At 46.8% G+C, this 21,495-nt stretch overlaps 2 protein-coding genes and 1 long non-coding RNA gene across 4 annotated transcripts in view; 1 reads left to right on the top strand and 2 right to left on the bottom strand.

The window, feature by feature from the left end:
- Myh10 (myosin heavy chain 10) overlaps positions 1 to 15,034 on the top strand; it is a 127,863-nt gene extending 112,829 nt beyond the window's left edge. Inside the window, exons 32-41 of one of the 2 annotated variants that reach the window (XM_027427091.2) lie at positions 445 to 657; positions 2,144 to 2,356; positions 4,018 to 4,179; positions 7,570 to 7,698; positions 9,008 to 9,096; positions 9,886 to 10,009; positions 10,086 to 10,294; positions 11,523 to 11,631; positions 12,655 to 12,827; positions 13,457 to 15,034. In XM_027427091.2, coding sequence (XP_027282892.1) covers positions 445 to 657; positions 2,144 to 2,356; positions 4,018 to 4,179; positions 7,570 to 7,698; positions 9,008 to 9,096; positions 9,886 to 10,009; positions 10,086 to 10,294; positions 11,523 to 11,631; positions 12,655 to 12,827; positions 13,457 to 13,601 — 1,566 coding nt within the window. In that variant the 3' untranslated portion in view covers positions 13,602 to 15,034. The remainder of the gene's footprint in view (positions 1 to 444; positions 658 to 2,143; positions 2,357 to 4,017; positions 4,180 to 7,569; positions 7,699 to 9,007; positions 9,097 to 9,885; positions 10,010 to 10,085; positions 10,295 to 11,522; positions 11,632 to 12,654; positions 12,828 to 13,456) is intronic. The other variant, XM_027427092.2, reaches the window with a different exon arrangement.
- Positions 960 to 2,256, bottom strand: LOC118238282. Its single transcript, XR_004770724.1, has 2 exons — positions 2,118 to 2,256; positions 960 to 1,599 (listed from the first exon to the last, which is right to left on the bottom strand). It is a non-coding gene; the product is annotated as an uncharacterized LOC118238282 (long non-coding RNA).
- Positions 15,035 to 19,444: 4,410 nt separating the features above from the next.
- Ndel1 (nudE neurodevelopment protein 1 like 1) overlaps positions 19,445 to 21,495 on the bottom strand; it is a 51,179-nt gene continuing 49,128 nt past the window's right edge. Inside the window, exon 9 of the mRNA XM_027427089.2 lies at positions 19,445 to 19,762. Within this exon, the coding sequence (XP_027282890.1) occupies positions 19,705 to 19,762 (58 nt within the window). The 3' untranslated portion in view covers positions 19,445 to 19,704. The remainder of the gene's footprint in view (positions 19,763 to 21,495) is intronic.

Here is a 21,495-nt window from a genome sequence, read left to right on the forward strand (position 1 = left end):
GGTTTAAGACAATCTTTTCTTACTCAAAAGTGATACATACTAATACGGTGTTCAGAAAACATGGGAAGGCCCATGAATCCTGCACAGGGGAATAGCTACCATGCAGGATTCTTGGGATGAACACTGTACCGTCAGGCTTGAGAATATCTCATCTGGGAACATGTGTGTCTACAAATGATACGCTGTGGACAGCACCCAAGTGTCAACCTAAAATTCATTGCTGTTTCACAGAAGCCCATACTAATGGCCTATACACGTTTGTGTTTTGACTGTAGCCTATTACATGAGGGCAAGTATGGAATCTTCCATGTGTGGCATTGTTGGCTCAGAGAGCTTTGCAAGTCTGTTTAGGGATGGTCACCCTAGTTAGTGGTGGTCTTGGGGTAAGCCAGCCTGCACCATTAGTGAGTGGTGTTTTCACTGTGCCCGTCTGCTCTTGCGCAGCTGTTGGCAGAAGAGAAGAGCATCTCTGCTCGCTATGCGGAAGAACGGGACCGGGCTGAAGCTGAGGCCAGAGAGAAAGAAACCAAAGCACTGTCTCTGGCACGGGCCCTGGAAGAAGCCTTGGAGGCCAAGGAGGAATTCGAGAGGCAAAACAAGCAGCTCCGAGCAGACATGGAGGACCTGATGAGCTCCAAAGATGATGTGGGGAAGAATGTAAGTTGCCCATGGCTGCAAGACATGAGGGACCGGGGACACCAGCCTCAGCAAAGCCAATTTAAGCCTTGTCCTATAGGCAGATAGAGGCCAATCTGTTTTCTCATTTGGGCCAACACACATGCAGAATCTTTTTTTTATTTAATCTGTTTATTTTATCTATGAGTATATTGTCTGCACGTATGTCTGCATGCAGGCTGTGTGCATGCCTTATGCCCTTGAGGGATGAAGAGGGCACTGGATGCCTTGCAACTAGAATTACAGGTGGTTATGGAAGGACTGTAAATTGAACCCAGGTCCTCTAAGAGCAATCAATCAGTGTTCTTTATTGCTGAAGCCATCTTTCCAGCCCCCCAGATGTGGAATTCTTGCAGCAACCCTAGCAGGTGTCCAGATGTTTATCCTCGCCCTGGCCCTCCCTGCCCCAATCCATCCTGGCAGAGGCATCCTTCAACAAGGGGATTTCACATCTGCATCACCAGTAGCTGTCAAACATTCCAGGGCCCCCTAGGAGATGGAGGTTGGTGGGCACTGAAGTTCATTTCCCTACTACCACCTGGCCTTCCCTCTGAAGCCTGAGTGCTTGTCTCCAGGGCATCTGCAGTGTCAGGACTTACAGCTGACAAGTTTTTGTGTGTTTTTCCCATGTGTGCCTTCCCCAAGATCACTTATGCTTGTTCCTTGCCATGTGCCCTCCCTCAGTGCCTGACTGGCAGAGAGTCACAGAGTGGGTCAAAGCCAGCCTGGCTCTTCTCCCAGCTTCCATCCTTTTGTTGGTTTTGAAAAGTATGAAACCTACTGTAAATAAAGAGCAGGTGTCATCTGCGTTGGGTGTGGGCCATCTGACCACACTGTGGATGATAGAAGACCACCGTAGTCCTGCTGGGCCTTCTGCATACCAGCTCCATAACCACGAAGAGGCTAGCCAGAGTAGACACAACCCTGTAAAAGTGAAGAGAAAATGCACTAGTGGTTCCATAGTCATTTTCTCTGCCGTAAACCAACACTACACACTCTTGTGGTTTTTGTGACTGCTCAGTTACCAAACACTATTTCCTAGGTCTTCCTCTGCTCGCCCCTGTGAAAGCTAACATGACCATGGACCCCAAAGGGAATGTGTGACAGGCTTAGGTCTGCTTCGGGAGGTTGGGCAGGCCAGCTGGGACAGGAGGTGGAGCACTCAGTACAGTGCCAGGTTCAGAGGCTCGTGTTTGTTGGGGACACTGTTGAGAGAACAGTCAGCATCCTGTGGCTATGCCCTGCTTTTCAGACTGACCCTTCCATCACAGGTTTGCTCATGAGCCTTTCCAGTATGGGTGGTCTCCTCTGAGGCTCTTGTAGCCTCACACAGCAGGCAGGTGCCTCAGCACAGGGGGTGAGTCTAACAAGTGTGAACATAGAAGTCAGAACTGCAGTTTTAAGTCAGGTCACTGAACAGAAGAATAGCAGCCTCCACTCACCAGTTCTGATGCTTTCTGTGTCTTAGGTCCACGAGCTTGAGAAATCCAAGCGGGCCTTGGAGCAGCAGGTGGAAGAAATGAGGACCCAGCTGGAAGAGCTGGAGGATGAGCTCCAGGCCACTGAGGATGCCAAGCTCCGCCTGGAGGTCAACATGCAGGCCATGAAGGCCCAGTTTGAAAGAGACCTGCAAACCAGAGATGAGCAGAATGAAGAAAAGAAGCGATTGCTGCTCAAGCAGGTGGGTTGAGGGAGGTGTGGCCCTCGGGTATGTTTGACTTGTGTGTTCTGATAGCCGGCCCAGCCATCAGCCCTATAGTTCATGCTGGGAAGCATTAGCTGGAGAATAATGATGACTACTGAAGGACTTGGCTGTCACTGGTTTAGATTTTCTCTTTCTCCAGTGACATTGCTGCTTAGCTAGGCTGTCTGACAGAGAAAAACAGTCAAGGTACTCAGGTGTAGGGAGAGAGAGGAAACTGCCCAGAAGGTAGGGGCACACTGCAGATCCCCACCACTCAGGTCCTGAGGGGACTTAAATCTCTCTGTCTCTCTCTCTCTCTCTCTCACACACACACACACACACACACACACACACACACACACACACACACACACACACACTGGGGTGGGATCAAATCCATGACCTTGCACACACTAGGCACTAAGCTATATCTCCTGCCCTAAAAGGGTTCTTTATGAGGGAAAGAAAGGTGGTTGATACTTAAGTATGATTTTTAAATCGTGTGTGTGTGTGTGTGTGTGTGTGTGTGTGTGTGTGTGTGTGTGTGTGTGTTTACTTTGAAAACTAATTTTGGATATTTTAAGTGTCCCTTGGAGTTCATGGGAACAAGTCTTGATTTATATTTTATTTTACTGGTTTGTTTCATTATCATTAACTTGATTGGTTCTTTATTGCTGAGTAAGTTATACAAAATTAGTGAATTAAAGCCTGTTTCTGATGGCCTGGGCTGTACTAGAGGAGCTGTGCACATGTGCTCACCCTCCCAGCATGGGCAGAAGCCTCACCACTTGTCATCAGCCTAGCTGAAGGTCGTTTGTCTGTCCTGAGAGTGAGAGGCCCCGGTACTTCTGAATGAATGGGAAAGCAGGACAGATAAAGAAGCTCATGGCACAGGAACTCAACTAGCGGACCCAGCTCCCATCTCAATGGTTTCCTGTCTGAACATTTTCAGTTCATTGTTAGTGATGTAGGCATTAGGACTGGATTGGAATGATAAAGAACATATTTGTCCTCTGCCTCACACAAGGTACAAGTAACTAGTACTGTCCCATTCCTGTGGTACAGTTAAAGCCTCAAGAAAGCCCCCAAATGAGTGACCATGGGGATGTGTTGTGTTGCCCTGCCCTCCGGCTCACGTTTATCTTGTGTTTGTACTTTCCTCTATCCGTGTTCTCTACAACGCCTCATTGCCCCTCTTTTGCTGCACAGCTGCTAGCCTCCTCTTTGCTGGTGTATCAAATGGGGTTTCTGCCTGGGTCCGAGGCCCAAAACCTGAGTGAGCCCACCTTTGGAGCCAGAATCCCAGGTTTGCCAAGCACAAGTCAGCACTGAGCAGGCCTAGCTCCCCACAGCTCCAGTCTTGCTGCTCCCCCTCCCCCCACCACCACCCCAGCCACTAGCCTGCTGCCCTGCACCCTCTGTGCATCTATCCTACTTGTTAAATCACTGTCTCGTGCCTCCCATCTTCCTTCCAGTTACCTAAACTTTGGGCCTAAGCTCTTCCTTCTTGGGTCTCCAGGTAGCCTCCAGAAGGCATGACCTACTCAATTTTTCCATTAGTAATACATAGGGACTTCTTGGTGACAGGGACCTCTGCAGAGTAACAAGCCCCCATTGCCAAAGTAGCCAATATAATGTAACCTAGCACTGTCCTTCAGGTACGGGAGCTCGAGGCAGAGCTGGAGGATGAGCGGAAACAGCGGGCGCTTGCTGTGGCTTCAAAGAAGAAGATGGAGATAGACCTGAAGGACCTGGAGGCTCAGATCGAGGCTGCCAACAAAGCCCGAGATGAAGTGATCAAGCAGCTTCGCAAGCTTCAGGTAGGTGTGGCAGGCTCCACTCTGTGGGACAGTGTCACGTGGCCTTACTAGGACCAAGCATGTGGTTTTTATACAAGATGAAACTGAAGCTGGGAGAGACAGTGCAAGCACCCAACTGTCCTACTGGGCTGCTGTCCCCTTGGTTATTGGATTTGCTTTAGAGACAGAACTGTGGTGGTCACCATAAAGAACATCTTTACTGGAATTTAGTCCTGTGTCCCGAAACACCCTCATAATACTTACCCGACCAGCTACATCCCCAAAAGGAAGTAGTGTGGCCTCCCTCTACAGTGATGTGAATGTAATCTTTCAGACAGTGCCAATCATCACTCTGGTACCAGATGACCCAGTGAGAAAAGGGGATCTCCATACTTCTTCATGATACCAAGCCAGTGTAGGGTGGATCCTCTCTTTGTGGTTGGGTATAGGCACTGCTAGGAAAGGCTGTGAACTGTCACACAAACTAGAGGAAAGTCTCTTTCCTTTGACTTTGTAATTACACACATAGAACATTCACTAGCTTTTATAAATGTAAATGAGCTACTGCCTGACAGGGCTGTGTGTGTGGACCTACAGCAGGACACGCCACCTGACAAACTAACTGCACATGTGCAGACACACCACAGACAAAGCCTCTGGGGGAAGACTATCTGTGGACAGCAGGTTTGTGGGTAGTGGCTTTGCTTCCATGTACTTCCCTTAAAGCTGGGCAGAGACTGAAGTTATAAGAGCACTTGTTGCCCTTGTCCAGGACCAACCCAGGTATGGTTCCCAGCACCCACCCACATGGCGGTTCAGAACTACACTGCAGTTCTAGAGGGGCCTGATGCCCTCTTCTGGCCTCCATGGGTACAACCAAAGGCAGAGAAAGAGAGCTAACTGGGAATGGTGCAGGTGTGACTTTTCAAAGACCTGGTGCTTCCCATACAGTTCCACCAGCTAGGGACTGGGTACTCAAATATGTGAGCCTCTAGGGACCATCTCACCCAAGCCACCATACTCATCCATTTGTGTGGCTATGTGTTTTCAACTTAACTTTTTTTTTTCTTTCACCTGAATGCCAGATAATATCTATATTTAACTTCAGATTTTATGTGTTTTAGAGACAGGCTCTCACTATGTAGTCCTGGCGGCTGGCCTTCAACTCAGAGATCCACCTGCCTCCCAACTGCTGGGATTAAAGATGTGTGCCACCACACCAGCCTCAGGATACAAATTAGGATTTTAGTATTGGAGGATTTAGGGTGGGAAATGGCACTTCATTGTGGATCTGTGTGGGCTGGGCTTGTGTGCACCTGCACATAAGGATGTCGGCATCTTCCTCACTCACACTCCTTGGCTTTTTCAGTGCCTCTCTCACTGAACTTGCAGCTCAGACTCAGCTTGACTGACCCGCTGGCAGCAGGTCTCGGGGGCCTCCTGTGTCTGCTCCCTGGCCCTGGGATTACAGACACCCCAGCAGTTTGTGTGGGTACTGGGGAATCTAACCCTGAATCTTACGTTTGTGTGGCAACCACCATGACAACAGTTACCCCTCCAGTCCCTCTCACTGTGCTTTTGATTTGCATCTTTTACTAGTATTGGTGAAGGTCTTTTTATGTGCACACTATACATTATCTTTTACATGAAAACATGTCATTTGATCCTGTGTGTGAATCTTTTCAGCTCAAGTGTCTTTTAACAATTCAGTTGAAATACTGAAATTTTGCAGATACTCTAATTTTTAAGGGATTTGTCTTGTGGTTTTGGTTTTTTTCTGTGTGTGCATACTGGGAGGGGGCACTGCCCACCACAGCACATTTGGAAGTGTGATATTGTCTGTAGCACACGTGTTTTTAATTTGGGGGCTGAGGGTATAGTATAGCCCAACTGGTAAAATGTTGTCCTGGAATGCTCAAAATGATACAGAGCCTCCCTGTGTTGACGCATACCTGCAACCCCAGCTCTTGGGAGATAGAGGCAGGAAGATCAGAAGTTAAAGGTCAGCCCCAGGTGTGAGACAAGCCTGGTTGAGTTGGGGGCCCTGTTTCAGAAAAACAAGCTTTTAATTTTTGGCAGAGTTGGGGATTGACAGTTCGTCCTAGGTTTCTTCTAGGAGCTTCACAATTTTGACTCCGGTTTTGGACCATTTTTAGTTTTTGTTGTGAGGCCTTAGATGCAGACAGCTTCATTCTTCCAACTGTCCTGACCTCATTTGTTGACTGTTGTCCCCCACTGAATCATCTTGGCACACTGGGCTTTCAGTTCTTATCCCATCAATCTGTGTGCCTGTCCTGTATATCTACCTCAACATTTTTGATTACTGTGGCTTGTACCACAGTTGGCCAAGCTTCATTCTTTTTCCAGATTGGTTTTGGCTATTTTGTCTGGATTCCTTGCAATTCTGTATGAATTTTAGGCAATAGGCAATCAGAGTTCTAATTGGTTAAAAACTGTAGCTCAGTTTGCTACATTAATTTAATTGGGGGGCTAGAGAGATGGCTCAGAGGTTAAGAGCACTGACTACTCTTCCAGAGGTCCTGAGTTCAATTCCCAGCAACCACATGGTGGTGGCTCACAACCATCTATAATGAGATCTGGTGCCCTCTTCTGGCCTGCAGGGCACATGCAGGCAGAAGACTACACTAAATAAATAAAATCTTTAATTACTCATATATATATATATATATATAATATATATATATATATATATATATAGTTGGACGTGAATTTCTTGCTTCTTGCCATGTATATGCATCTTTAATTTCTGTCTGACATTTTATAGTCTTTGGTGTATGTGTTCTATGCATCTTTTAAGTTTGTACCAAGCTATCTATACTTAATTTTATGACTAATTTTGAATGTAACTTCTGTATATGCACTTGTATCTATCAATCTTGCTCAAGTCATTTACTAGCTGGGATGGCTGTTTTGGTAGATCCCTTAAGATTCCCTAAGTGAAGATCACACCATAAACCCACTAGGTTTATTCATTTCTTCCCAGTTTGACGCCTTGTCCTGTCGAATTACATGGGCTGAACTCGCCACTTTGGGGTTAAGTGGGAGCTTGTGAGACTGGGGCTCCCTACTTGGTCTTTTGAATTAAAGCCCATTTTCTTCAGTGCAAGTTGAATATTTTTATAGTGAAAAAGTGATTAGCTCAGATCTGACTTCTACAGATACTGGTGACATTTGTGCTTGTCACACAGCAGGTGACCCACTTAGTCTTGGTGTAGATTCCATGTTTTCAAATTGCCAGCATGTTTGCTCCTGGTGAGGGTTTTACACGGTATTCACAGGGATCTCAGGCTGTGGTCCTGTGGTAGCTTTGTTACTTCTGTGTGCTTTTTACAATGAAACAATACTAAGAATGAAAACTGCTGCCTCAACGACTTTGGTCTCTACCCTCAGGCTCAGATGAAGGATTACCAGCGCGAACTAGAAGAGGCTCGTGCATCCAGAGATGAGATTTTTGCTCAATCCAAAGAGAGTGAAAAGAAACTCAAAAGTCTAGAAGCAGAAATCCTTCAGTTGCAGGAGGTATGTTTGCATGGTTGTCCATGTGTTCAGCAAATGCTTGTTCTCAGAATCACTCTGAGATCCGATTAGGTGTATTTTTATCACCTTCACAGTATGGTTTCAGTTCAGCACAAAATAGTCCTAACAGGCTAAAGGCAAGATGGCTGATTAGTAACTTGTCCACACCTTTTAGAACTTATCCCCAAGAGAAAGGGGAGATTTATTTAATGAAGTGTGGAGTTAGTCCTGCCCAGTAGGGTTGCTTTTTCACACAGAAATACTGTTGTGTTAGTGTAAGAGACATGTGTTTCATTCCATTCTGGATCGGGACAATTAAAACAAGTCATTTTCATTCATCTTTTCCTAGGGTGTCCATCATGAGTGGCATGTAGTATAGAATTTTGCCCATGTAATAAGACACCCTGAGTGTATTCCTTTCTGTATAAATTTTCAAGATCTTCTCAAAAGACAGTGAGCCAAAACATTGGCATGACAACAGTTCATATGAGAAAACACCAGTACAGGCATGCAGCAGCTGGGGGACAGACTGTCAGTCAGGGAAGAGTTGGTGAGAAAAGGCACTACCATGGTGGCAGGGGTAAAAAGAAACTGGAAACTGGACCAAACAGGAGGCAGAGGCCAGGTTTATCCTGCAGGCCAGCTTTCGGTCCTTTCATGTTTTCTATTTTTTTTGTGTTTATTTCCCTTGGGTTATTTTTCTCTTTCTGCAAGATGTGTATGTCCGTGCACCAGGGAGTGAAACCAAGCTCTCAAGCATGCTAAGAACACACACTCTGCCACTGAGTGATGACTCCTGAGTTTGGAGACTCTTGTCTAATACATTCACAAAAGCCACAAGCTACCCTCTGAAGTTCTAGCTTTGCTTTGCCCCCTTGTTATGATACATGGATGATTTCATTGTCACTTAATTCTGTATTTTTAAAATTTCTATTAGTGGCTTTTTTAATCGACCACTAACATTTCCAAGTATATGGCACTTAATTTTTGAGTTGCTTTCTAGTTCAGCATACCATGGTCAGTAGCTCCCAGGCCTAGAACCTGCTGTGATTTGGTGTGGCCAGTGTTTGCACAGGGCTCAAGGTTAAAGCTTGCGCTCTGTAATAGTGAGGAAGGAACAGGCAATGCTGGGGGTGCAGCCAGGCCACACACGTGACAGTGAAACATCCTGGGTGTGTTTAAAGGGTCTGGTAGCACATCTCACCTCAGCACTTAGCCAGCCCTTTCTTGTAAACTGCAGTGAGTGGAGAGCATGACTGAAGCATGAGGGGAAGTGACAATGACCAGGGTCTAACTTAGTAAACTCATTTAGGAGCTGGCCTCATCTGAACGAGCCCGGAGACATGCAGAGCAGGAGCGAGATGAACTGGCTGATGAGATCGCCAACAGCGCCTCTGGCAAGTGAGTCTCTGGGCAGCAGGCAGAAGGGAGGGTGTCTAGTAAGCGGTGGCACTCAGCCTACCCTCTCCAGCCATGGTTCTCTGCCCTCAAGCATGTGTGTTCACAAAGGCTGGGGACAGTCGCCTGACATCTAAGTGTTAAGTGGGCATATCTGTTCAGGTCTAAAAGGATGACCACAAGTCTGGTTAGACTCAGGCACTGCCTGTCACACATGACAACAACATGTATGCAGGCACCACTGCCAAGCCCAATGGCTTCACACACAACAGGCATCCATAGACTGAGCTGACTTGGCACTTCAAGACCTCACTTTCAGATTCATTGCCTTGGCAAGTAACTTCCTTGTAACCTTCCTTCGAAGGTATTTTAGTTTTGGGTTTTTTGGGGTTTTGGGGTTTTTTGTTTGTTTGTTTGTTTTTTAATCATTTCTTTTGTCCAGTTAAGTTGCTTTCTCCTTGGGAATGCTAGAACATCATGACAATTTGTGCCAGGGATTAGGGATTACACAGTCTCATCTAAGATTCTGGCTGCATTCTGGAGGCAGAGGTAGCCTGCCTCCAGAGGTAGCAGCAAGGTTGTCACTAGGGAGTCACCACAGTGGTTCAGAGGGCAGTGCCAGGACCAGGAAGACCGATGTGGGCAGGAAGGAGTACGGGGAGAGGGTGGGACTTGTCCATGGATCAAGATGGGGGGTGGGGGCAGCAATTGGGAGTGATGCTTAGGTCATACAGTGACCTCACAGTACCCAAGCTGTGCTGCTCTGTGCTGATGCTCCTTCCTTGTATTCAGGTCTGCCCTGCTGGATGAGAAGCGGCGCCTGGAGGCTCGGATTGCACAGCTGGAGGAAGAGCTAGAGGAGGAGCAGAGCAACATGGAGCTGCTCAATGACCGATTCCGAAAGACCACTCTACAGGTACCATGCGGCCTGTCCCCTGGGAGCAGTTGTACAGCCTCTATACAGGTTATCTGAACCATCGCTCCTCTTGTAGGTGGACACGCTGAACACTGAGTTGGCAGCAGAACGCAGTGCCGCCCAGAAGAGTGACAATGCCCGTCAACAGCTGGAGCGACAAAACAAGGAACTGAAGGCCAAGCTGCAGGAGCTAGAAGGGGCTGTCAAGTCCAAGTTCAAGGCTACTATCTCTGCCCTGGAAGCCAAGATTGGGCAACTAGAGGAGCAACTTGAGCAGGAAGCCAAGTAAGATGCTCTTGCAGACCTCAGACTGCCTTCATTGTTTGCTGTAGACCAACAGGGCTACATCATGACACACACATGGCCTACACAGGAGTACCCAGTGCAGGGGACATGGTAACACAAGTGCATGTGGCCTGCATAGGAGGTAGAGGGTTCTGTGAGCTGTGAGGGAAGAGCTCAGAGGCTGGGGCCGTGCGTGGTCCCTGCTGGAAGCCATCCTATTGCCCTGTAACTTGCCAGCACCAGCATGGTGGGGTGTTCATTTTCTAGCAGATTAGAAATGTAACATAGCATAGAAGCATTTCCTCCCACCAGACAGTTGCTATACACCAATAAAGCCTGGTGAAAACTGAGTGGTGCACAGGACAGCGTGAGCAAGCAGCTACAGCACTTCTGTCCTGCCAGAGAGGGCTACAGCAGCCCACAGACCCACCTTGTTGGGGAGCATGAGACCCAGAAATGGGGGACCTGTGTTTAGAGTCCAGCTCCCTCCTCCCTCTGGCATGCAGTGCCAGAACTGCATGCCCACTCCAAGGGCAGGGGGGGGTTGCAAATGTGATCAGTGAGATGTGCTTAAGGCACACTGGCTAGTTTTAACTTGCCCTTTCACCTGACCCCACCAGACCTAGAGCCAGGTAGGAGGGAACTTTTCCTGTCTGTTAGTCACCTCTCAATGGGCAACTGTAATGATTTATTTTACTTAGAGTGGTATGTGGGGTTTGGTGTTTTCATTAGCTGTAACAGCTCCCAGCATTACAGTCAGTGGTAAATAAATTCTAAGTATGAGATAATCTCTTCATAAGTTAGGTTGCCTCCAACACCTACCCACACACACACATACACAAGGGTTTCTCTGCACTGGCTGTGTCCTAGAACTCAGTCTCGAGACCAGGCTGGCCTTGAACTCACAGAGATCCACCTGCCTCTGCCTCCCAAGTGCTGGGACTGAAGGCGTGCACCACCACTGCCCAGCTGCTTTTTTTTCTAAGTGACCACAAGTTTGTTTACTATGATTAATAGGTGTATGCAACATGCTATTTAGGACACTCAATACCTATGTGCATAGGAACAAATGCTGTGTTGCACTGAAAGGCAATCCCTGCTTCAGGCTTCTGGGAGGTCTAAAAAGGCATTCCAACATGCATCATTTTCCAAAGAAAAAGAATTTCAAAAATAGTTCCCTATTTAAAATTAATTTCAAGACTTAAAACCACTGTGGTCATTTTGACAGGGAACGAGCAGCTGCCAACAAACTAGTCCGTCGAACAGAGAAGAAACTGAAAGAAATCTTCATGCAGGTTGAAGATGAGCGGCGACACGCGGATCAGTATAAAGAACAGGTAGGAGAAACCCAGGTGGGGTGAAGGCTACCCACACTGGAAATGCTTCAGCACAAGTCAGAATTAAGAAAACATTGTGGTGTTTCAACTGGCGTGTAACAATATCCCATGCTCCCACCAGTCACAGTGAGGAGAGAGCCAGTAAGGCTTTGAGGTGTGAGCCCTGGACTGGATTTTAAATTAACATTCAGCTTCCTCCACTAAACTGCTTCACAGGCAAACAAGTTTCTCCCAGTTTTACTTCTTGAGTACAGTCAGCAGCCAGGAAACGGGCGGAGGTGAATTCTGGAGATGGTAAACAGCAGAAACTGGGAATATATGAAGAGCGTATGCAAAGCCGGGCGTTGGTGGCACACGCCTTTAATCCCAGCACTCAGGAGGCAGAGGCAGGCGGATCTCTGTGAGTTGGAGACCAGCCTGGTCTACAGAGCGAGTGCCAGGATAGTGTATGCCCATATGCACACCCCTAAATACAGACATACACTGCTGGTCACCCATACATGCCTGTAATTCCAGTAGAGATCAGGGAGATCAGGTCAAGACCACCCCTTGCCTGCACCCTGTCCATGCCTCCTGACCCTACTGTCTCTGTGCACACTGGGTAAAGAAACACCACTGAGGGATTGTTGCCTTTGCTTCCATGCTTGCCAGCTGTACCCATGAAAGGAGCCATTAGTGGGTTTTTAAGAGGCAGGTACGGATTGCACTTCCCAAGAGTGGCTGTGCTATCGGGGAACAGCCATGCTTCATGAGGGTGAAGGCATCTGAACAGTGTCTTTGTCCACAACCCTATCAGTCATGTGTGGAGATGGAAAACTAGATTGTTTCTTCTAAGAAACAAAGGCAATTTTAAGTTCCCAATTGTGTAGCTTGCTCTTTAAACACTGGCTTTGCTAATCGAAGGTAAACAGAAGAGCCTTAGATGAACCCTGAAACATGTGTGCTACAAGATGTCACACAGAGCCATGCTGACCCTTCAGGTACAGATTCACTGTCTGCCTTTCATTCATGTAACTCCCCAAGATGGAGAAGGCCAATGCCAGGATGAAGCAGCTTAAACGCCAGCTGGAGGAAGCTGAAGAGGAGGCTACACGTGCCAACGCATCTCGGCGTAAACTCCAAAGGGAGCTGGATGATGCCACCGAGGCCAATGAGGGCCTGAGCCGTGAGGTCAGCACTCTCAAGAACCGGCTTAGGTAAGTGTTCAGTGAGGACATGGTGGGCTGGCAGGCTTGATCTGTTGGGGCTGATGTCAATTCCTCTGGAATCCCTGCAGTCAAGATTTATGTATGACCTTTGTAGTAATGAGCAAGAGAAAGCAGAGGGGCAGGCTCACTCACTGACCAGACTGGTAGAATACATAAACCTGCAGTCTGGCCTGGTGTTGGTCCACATCCAGACATCCACATTGAAAGAGAGGACACAGCCTCCACTCAATCAGGGCAAGAGCTCCTGGTGGGAACTGATATACCAGCACTCCTCACTGTTCCTATGCAGGACAGTGAAGGAGCCAAAAGGCATAGCAGAGTGAAAGGTATACACACCACCCAGAAAAGCCAGTGGGCAAAAGCTGCCAGTGTCCTGCTTTTTTGTGTGGCCAATAAACTGAAACTTGAGGTTTTGGCCTTTTCAAGGATGGCTATGGGGAGACGGAGCTTCACCTTAATCCACCCTCCTTACCATGTCTATTGGAGGCCTTTCTGAGTAGAGCACCCCTCCCCCCACCTCCAGGGCTGATGCCCCGGGCTGGGGCAGTGGGTGGAGAATGAGTATTGTTTGGGGTTGAATAACCCAACAGCCACATGTTCTTGTGTATCTACTCCAGGCGGGGCGGCCCAATCAGCTTTTCTTCAAGCCGATCTGGCCGGCGCCAGCTACACATTGAGGGGGCATCACTGGAGCTATCCGACGATGACACAGAAAGTAAGACCAGTGATGTCAATGAGACGCAGCCACCCCAGTCAGAATAGACACAGGAGGCTGGAGGAGACGCAGGACAGGCCAGAAGTCAACTCAGCGCTAGTCGGGAATGGCAAGCTCCAGGATTCCTCACAGGAAGATCAACCGTGTCTTAAGGCTTTGCGGCCTGCACAGACTGTATCCTGCTTCAGACTAGGTACAATTGTCCCCTTTTTATATATACACCTCCACCAGACATGCGTATTAAACAAACTGTTTCATCGTTGCATCTATTTTCCATATATTCCTCAAGAGACCACTTCATGACACATTAAGAGGAGATAACCCTTTTTTAACAAATTCTAGACACTTGTTGCCAGTCACTGGGCCAGGGGCCCCAGGATGGTTGCTCAGTTGCTCTGCATGCTCTGTCGTCTGACAGGTACCTTAGTTCTGTGCTCATGTGGCCCTGACCTGACCCCTCAACCACATCCAGTCTCTTAGAACATTGTGAACCTAACCTTCGCTTGTATCATTTCCTTTGAATAATGATCACTGTCTTGGTGAGCAAACTGTGAAAGGGGCTTTTGGAGGTTTTAGGAGGGGTGTGTTGGATTGGGGAAGCAGCATCAATTTGGGGTTACCCTGCCCATCTCCCAAGGGGTGGCCCTTCCCTCAAATTTATGGTGTCCCCACCATCTCATGTGAATAGAGTCTTTGGCCCAGGGCTGTCTGCGCACAGAGAGGATAGTGGCTACAACACAGCTACGGCTTCCCAGGTGACTTCTAGGTGATCTTCCAAAGGCTTGCTGGGATGAGTGAGCCGCTGTGACCCTTGGGATGCTCACAGTCCTCTCCAACCAGCCAGACCCTCCTGCTGACCTTGCAAATTCAGCCACTGCTTTGAGCCCAAAACAGGAATGTTGGTTTTGTGTTGGAGGTGTGTTCCAAGTTTGTCAATGAGGCTACAGGACCTCAAGAACAGATGCCATCTGCCTGAATGTTGACATGCCAGTGGGTGTGTGATCCTTCATTTTTCCTTTTCCCTTCCTTTGGACAGTGTTACAATGAACACTTAGCATTCTGTTTTTGGTTGATAGTTGAGCAAACTGACATTACAGAAAGTGCCTTAGACACTACAGTACTAAGACAATGTTAAATATATTATTTGCCTCTATAACAACTTAATGTATTAAGTTTGACTGTGCTTCATATCATGTACCTCTCTAGTAAGTAGTATAAACAAACATTCAGTGACAGCAAATCAGTGTTAATGACAAATCCCGATCCTTGGCAATGTGCTTGAAAACACAGACCTTTTGGGTTAAAAGCTTTAACATCTGTTAGGAAGAATTTGTCACGTGGGTTTGGAATCTTTGATTTCCCCTGTATGGATTGTACTGGCTGTTGACCACCAGACACCTGACTGCAAATATCTTTTCTTGTACTCCCATATTTCTAGACAATGATTTTTGTAAGACAATAAATTTATTCATTATAGATATTTGCGCCTGCTCTGTTTACTTGGAGGAAAAAGCACCCGTTAAGAACAAACAGACCTCAATAAACAAGAGTAATCATGTGAACATGGAGTCTGTCTCCTCACCTTCTGTTCTTGGTTTACCATCTGTGACCTGATTGGAGGGGGGGTTTGCACATCCATGAACCAGGCCTACCAGGTCTCCCAGAAACCAGGCATACTTGCAGGGTTGGATGCCTGAAGGCAGGGAACAATGGAGGAGTGCTTGCTTGGCCCCCCCCAGTGAAGACTATGGCACATCATTTCTAAGGGGTCCTAGAAGTCTGGGGCTGCATGTTTAGACACTGGTTCCCCACAGGCAGCCTTTCTGGTGTGGACCATCTGGGGCTACAGAGTAACCCAGATTCTAGTAACCATGCATACTTTACTAAAGGTGCATTTAGACCTTCTTGACATAAGAAACCTGTCCCAACTATGGGAGAAGGTGAAACAAACTTTGTGGACCAAGTCTAGTTCCTGATTCCACAAAAACACTAAGTAGAAGGAAAAACCGTTGATCACTAAACAATTCCATACTTTGTCGTTAAATGTAGTTTAAAAACTCTCTATTGGGCACGAGGCATAATTATGCACATTGTTCTAAGTGCAACACTGAGCTAATTCCTAGCCTGCTGGTTTGAAGGCACACTGGAATCCAAAGTCCTGATACCAGGAAAATTCCAGTCCTCTGTTTCTTATCAGCTGAGGAAGCTAAGATGTCCTACTATCCAACTGCTCTGGTTTGGCTGACTCACAGCCTGTTGCCCCGAAGCCAATGTTACTGAGGGACAGATGTTAAATACAGAAGGAAGAACACTACAAAGCATGCCCTCCTCCTCCAGGCTTGCCCCTGCTTCCCACACAAAAACAAAGCTAGACTCTGTAAGGGACCGGTGGCTTCTCTTCCCCCCGTCTCAAGAAGACTGAAAGAAAGCCTGTGGCCACTGGACTGCCTAGCCCTTCTGCATCCCTACCTTCCTGAGAGACTAAAAACAGTCTCCCCTAAAAGGCTGTCCTAGACCAGCTCAGGACCAGACCCTGCAGTCAATCCACTCCTGTCTGGTAAAACAGTTAACTGTCAGGAATGTGACATGAAGCTATGGCAGGGTATATGTTTTACCTCACAGTGCTAGTAATATAATACAGCTAGTATTGAGACCATTACCTATATGCTATGCCAAGAAGTGAGCAAAGACCCTTGAACCCCGTGAGCCTGGAAATTCATTACTTTAACTCATTACAACAGTGGTCTTCATTTGTTTTCAAAATAGGCCAATCATGGGCTCTATTCCAACTGACTTAATGTCATGAAACCCTTTAAAGATGATATAACTGATCCTCCTCTTCTCCCCTTTTTCCTATCTCCTTCCTCTCTTCTCCCGTGCTTCCAATTTGCTCAAGGGTTCTTGTCCCTTTCCCCTTCTCCGGGGGACCATGTATGTCTCTCTTGGGGTCCTCCTTGTTTCCTAGCTTCTCTGTGGCGGTGTGGATTATAGGCTGGTAATCCTTTGCTCTATGTCTAAAATCCATATATGAGTGAGTACATACCATGTTTGTCTTTTTGTGACTGGGTTACCTCACTCAGGACATTTTTTTCCAGTTCCATCCGTTTGCCTGCAAATTTCAAGATTTCATTGTTTTTTTCCGATGAGTAGTACTCCATTGTGTAAAAGTACCACATTTTCTCCATCCATTCTTCGGTTGAGAGGCATCTAGGTTGCTTCCAGGTTCTGGCTATTACAAACAACACTGCTATGAACATAGTTGGACAGATGTCCTTGTTGTATGAATGTGCATTCTTTGGGTATATGCCCAAGAGTGGAATTGCTGGATCTTGAGGTAGACTGATTCCCACTTTCCTGAGAAACCGCCATACTGATTTCCAAAGTGGTCGCACAAATTTGCACTCCCACCAGCAATGGAGGAGTGTTCCTATTTCTCTACTTCCTCTCCAACATAGACTGTCATTGGTGTTTTTGATTTTAGCCATTCTGACCGGTTTAAGATGGTATCTCAGAGTTGTTTGAGTTGCATTTCCCTGATGGCTAAGGATGTTGAGCACTTTAAGCGTCTTTCAGCCATTTTAGATTCCTCTATTGAGAATTCTCTATTTAGTTCTGTACCCCACTTTTTAATTGGATTGTTTGGTGTTTTCGAGAATAGCTAGCTTAAGTTCATTTTATATTTTAGAAATCAGCCCTCTGTCAGATGTGGGGTTGGTGAATATCTTTTCCCATTCTGTGGGCTGCTGATTTGTTGACTGTGTCCTTTGCCTTACAGAAGCTTCTCAGTTTCAGGAGGTCCCATTTATTAACTGTAGATCTCGGTGTCTGTGCTACTAGTGTTATGGAGAGGAACAGAGGAGAGAAAAAAAAGGAGATATCTTGATAGAAGGAGCCAGTTTATGTTTAGAGTGAGGTCTAGCACTAAGGAAATGTTCAGGGATCCACAGGGATGACCCTAACTAAGAATCTAGGCAGTAGTGGAGAGGCTGCCTTTGAAATGCTCTTCCCCTATAATGAGATTGATGACTACCTTGGTTGCCATCCTAGAGATGTCATCCAGTAGCTGATTGAAGAAGCAGGTACCCACAGCTAAGCGCTGAGCCATATTCCTGGAATCCATTTGTTAAGAGGGAGGCAGGATGAGCAAAACAGTCAAGACCATGCTGGAGAAACCCACAGAAACAGTTGACCTGACCTAGTGAGGGCACAGAGTCAAAAAGCTGGGGAACCAGTATTGGACGGAACCAAGTCCTCTGAATGTGGGTGCCAGTTAGGAAGCCTGGGCAGTCTATGGGACCTCTAACAGTGGAGCCAGTCTTTATCGCTAGAGCACAAATGGACTTTGGGAGCCCATTCCCTATGGAGGGATACTATTGCAGCCCAGATACACGAAAGAGGGCCTAGGCCCTCCCCCAAAGGATGTGACAGACTCTGATGATTCCCCCGTGGAAGACCTCACTCTCCGTGGGGAGTAGGAACTGGGATTGATATATAAAATAAGAATTAATAAAAAAAAGTTTTATGGTATTACTGGTATAGATTCTAAAATGCCCAAAATCTCCTGCAGCTCACAGTCATGTCAGTAGGTGGCACTTGGGATGTGGCTATTGTTCCCTGGCTCATGGTAATAAGGCTCAGCGTAAAAAATTGCAGAATGGCTGTCAGCCACTTAGAAAATTCTGGAAGTGACAAAGGAAGGTGCATTTCAGGAATGCCACATCACCAACACCACCGTACAAAGGATGATGAAACTGCTTGGGAAAACATAGACAAGGGCAACTCTGGGTCAAAAGAATGACTCAGAATGAGGGCTCACAGCCAAGTTCTAGGAATCTCTCATCCTTCTCATGGTATATAAACTGTGATAAGAGATTAGAAACATCAAGTTCCAGGTGTGGTGGGACATGCCTTTAACCCTAGCACTAGGGAAAACAGGGCTACAGACCTACTGAAAACTCGTCTCAAAAACCCAAATCTGTCAGAAAACATTCAAAATTTTCAGTAATACAAAAATTCTAAGTGGGGCCTGGAGAGACAGCTTAGCTTAGTGGTTAAGAACACTAGCTGTTCTTCCAGAAGATACAGGTTCAATTCCCAACACTCACAACCATCTGTAACTCCAGATCCAAGGGGTCTGACAACTTCTGGCCTCCAAGGGCACCAGGCTTGCACATGGTGCATATACACACATCCAGGCAAAACACCATACACAGGAAGTTAAGAACTTTCTTAAAAGGTCTAGTTGGTGAGCATTTCCATAGTTCTAGTTGCTACATTGTTCTCAATGACTCAGAAAACAAAGTGGCATCTTCTAATTAGTGTCTGGGGTCCTGCAAACACATGGCCCTCTCCTCCTGTGTCCAGGGCTGGAGACAACCTAGAAAGCTGCTTTAATACTCTGGGGTGGCTATTTGGGCAGGTGAGAGCAGCCACTGTCTGCCTCTCAGCATAGGTCTCAGGCCAATTTGCACAATAAAAGAAAATTTGTGTTATTACTTTGATTTTTCTTTAATTAATTTGGGCAACTTTAGAGGCAATTTTAAAATCTGGAGAGTAAGCCACCTATATACTTTCCATCACTTGGTTTTTCATTTTTAAGCTTTAGTTCTTCTTAGTGTTGCCACTGTATCTCAGTACTACACAACTATACTGGATCTATAAATGCTAAGCCATCCTACCCATCCCCTGCCACCAGACACCAAAACTTACTTTACTTTATTGAAGTTTATCCCAAAAGCAAGCTTTTATAGCTACTATACTGTTAGGCCAGATTAAGACATGGAGAATAACGAAATTAATGAGTTAAAAATACATCCCTTCCCCCTACCCCAACAGTGGGATCAATATTCAGACATTTTGTTCCTAGCTAAAATTTATGCAAATAAACAAGTGTTTCCTAACTCTATCTTTTAGTGCATTGAGCAGCAGGGCTCAGCCACTAAGCCTCACTTAAGTGTATCACTTACAGGTGATATAGGCCCACACTGCCAGCAACCACAAGTGAGCCCCGCCCTCCTGCCAGGCATCCACCCATGACCACAATCCAGGCAGGATTCTACGTACTGCATGGTAGTGGAGATGGCAGTTGAGAATGACACGTGCTTACAAAACGCCGGGTCAGTGAAAAGCTTAAACTTCGTTCCAGTGGGGTCACATCTGCCTCAGGGAAGGCTTCCTAAAGAGCTGACAGGAAACGCCAGCACAATTCCTGTGGGTGCAGATGGACAGCAGGACAAAGAATCACAAAACAGCACAAATCCCATTTGGCCCCCAATATAGGCATTAACACATTTGTTCTTTGTTTTCACATTTGCCCTTTTTTTTTTTAATATTTATTTACTATGTATATGGTGTTCCACCTGCACGTATCCCTGCAGGCCAGAAGAGGGCGCAACATCTCATTGTAGATGGTTGTGAGCCACCATGTGGTTGCTGGGAATTGAACTCAGGACCTCTGGAAGAGCAGTCAGTGCTCTTAACCACTGAGCCATCTCTCCAACCCCACATTTACCTTTTTAAGCCAGGCCCATATATAAATCTCAGAGCTCAGGAGGCTGAGGCGGGAGGAATGAATGCCCAGGTCCATACTACACAGTGAGTTGCTAGGCCTCCAGTGTGGGAAGAGAGCACAGTAGAAAAAGATAATGGTCCCATTTCCAATCCTGCCCTTGCTCTGAGCCATCCCTTCTGCAAACTGGGGGGAAGTGACTACCCTGTGCTCATTTACACAGTCCCCCTGGCCTCACGCATGAGGCTCTGAGCCGAGAAGTGGACATTTGGGGAGGCAAGATCAGCACTTCAAAAGGGAAGACTCCATAGACACACCTAGCTCAATGGGTTCCCAGCCCTGAGGATTCAACAACAGGTACCCACCAGGAAAGCAGGGTCTCGGGAGAAACTTTAGGGCAGTGGTTCTCAACCTGTAGACTGCAACCCCTCTAGGTCACATATCGGATATTTACATTACCAAATGTAAATATCTGTCATTACTAGCCAAATGACAGTTATGAAGAAGCAACAAAAATGTTACAGTTGGGGGTTACCACAACATGAGGAACTATATTAAAGGGTCACAGCATTAGGAAGGTTGAGAACCTATGCTTTTAGAGAATCAGACTTAGGCCAGCAAGTACAAAGAATCCTGACCCATCCATCACAGAGGGCGCTAAGGAGGACCATCAACCAGTGTCCTCATGGGGTTCTGTCAAGAGGGCTGCTGCTACAAGTGTGCTTAAAAAAATAAGTGGTCATCTGCTGCTTCTTTGAACCTGGACCCAAAACAGCAGTAATATTCCATCCCTACGAGAGCAGCAAGACAGAGCAGTCTGGATAAGTCCATGGGTACAAAGCCTCAGAACATCTGAGAAATCCCTGGGAGCCAGAGATGAGGACGCAGCCTCACCCCTGCTTCCACAAAGATCTGCTAACTGCTCAAACCTCTGACCTAATCCAACCCTTCCAAAGGCAGTTTGGCAAGAAGCTGAAGGCGGCTGCTCAGTGAGACATTATCCACGTTTTCCACCATTCAGGGCAATCGATGAAGACAGCAGGGACTTCTTTCCACCATTTACACACATGACTGCAGGTGACTATTGATGAGTCAGCTTAGAACAAAATCTCCAAGAACAAACAATAAGCAGAAAAGGTCTGGAGGTTCTCCTTACTTCATGTTTTCCCTACTCAGGGATCTGACTCCCTTAACTGCACTTGTTTTGTTTTTTGAGGTTGGGGGTGGAGACAGGGTGTTGTGGGGCTCACTGTGTACACCAGGCTGGTCTCCACCACACTCAGAACACTTGTAGTTTTAAGCTATGAAGTATGCTGTTGTGTCTGTACTACTGTGAGCAGGCAGGGTTCAGACACAAAACACACAGACCCCATTTTGCCATTTCCTCAACATGGCACCTGGAACTTAGCACCAACCCTAGGAAAGAAGTATGA

Source organism: Cricetulus griseus, chromosome 7 (assembly GCF_003668045.3).
Source record: "Cricetulus griseus strain 17A/GY chromosome 7, alternate assembly CriGri-PICRH-1.0, whole genome shotgun sequence".
NCBI lineage: Eukaryota > Metazoa > Chordata > Mammalia > Rodentia > Cricetidae > Cricetulus > Cricetulus griseus.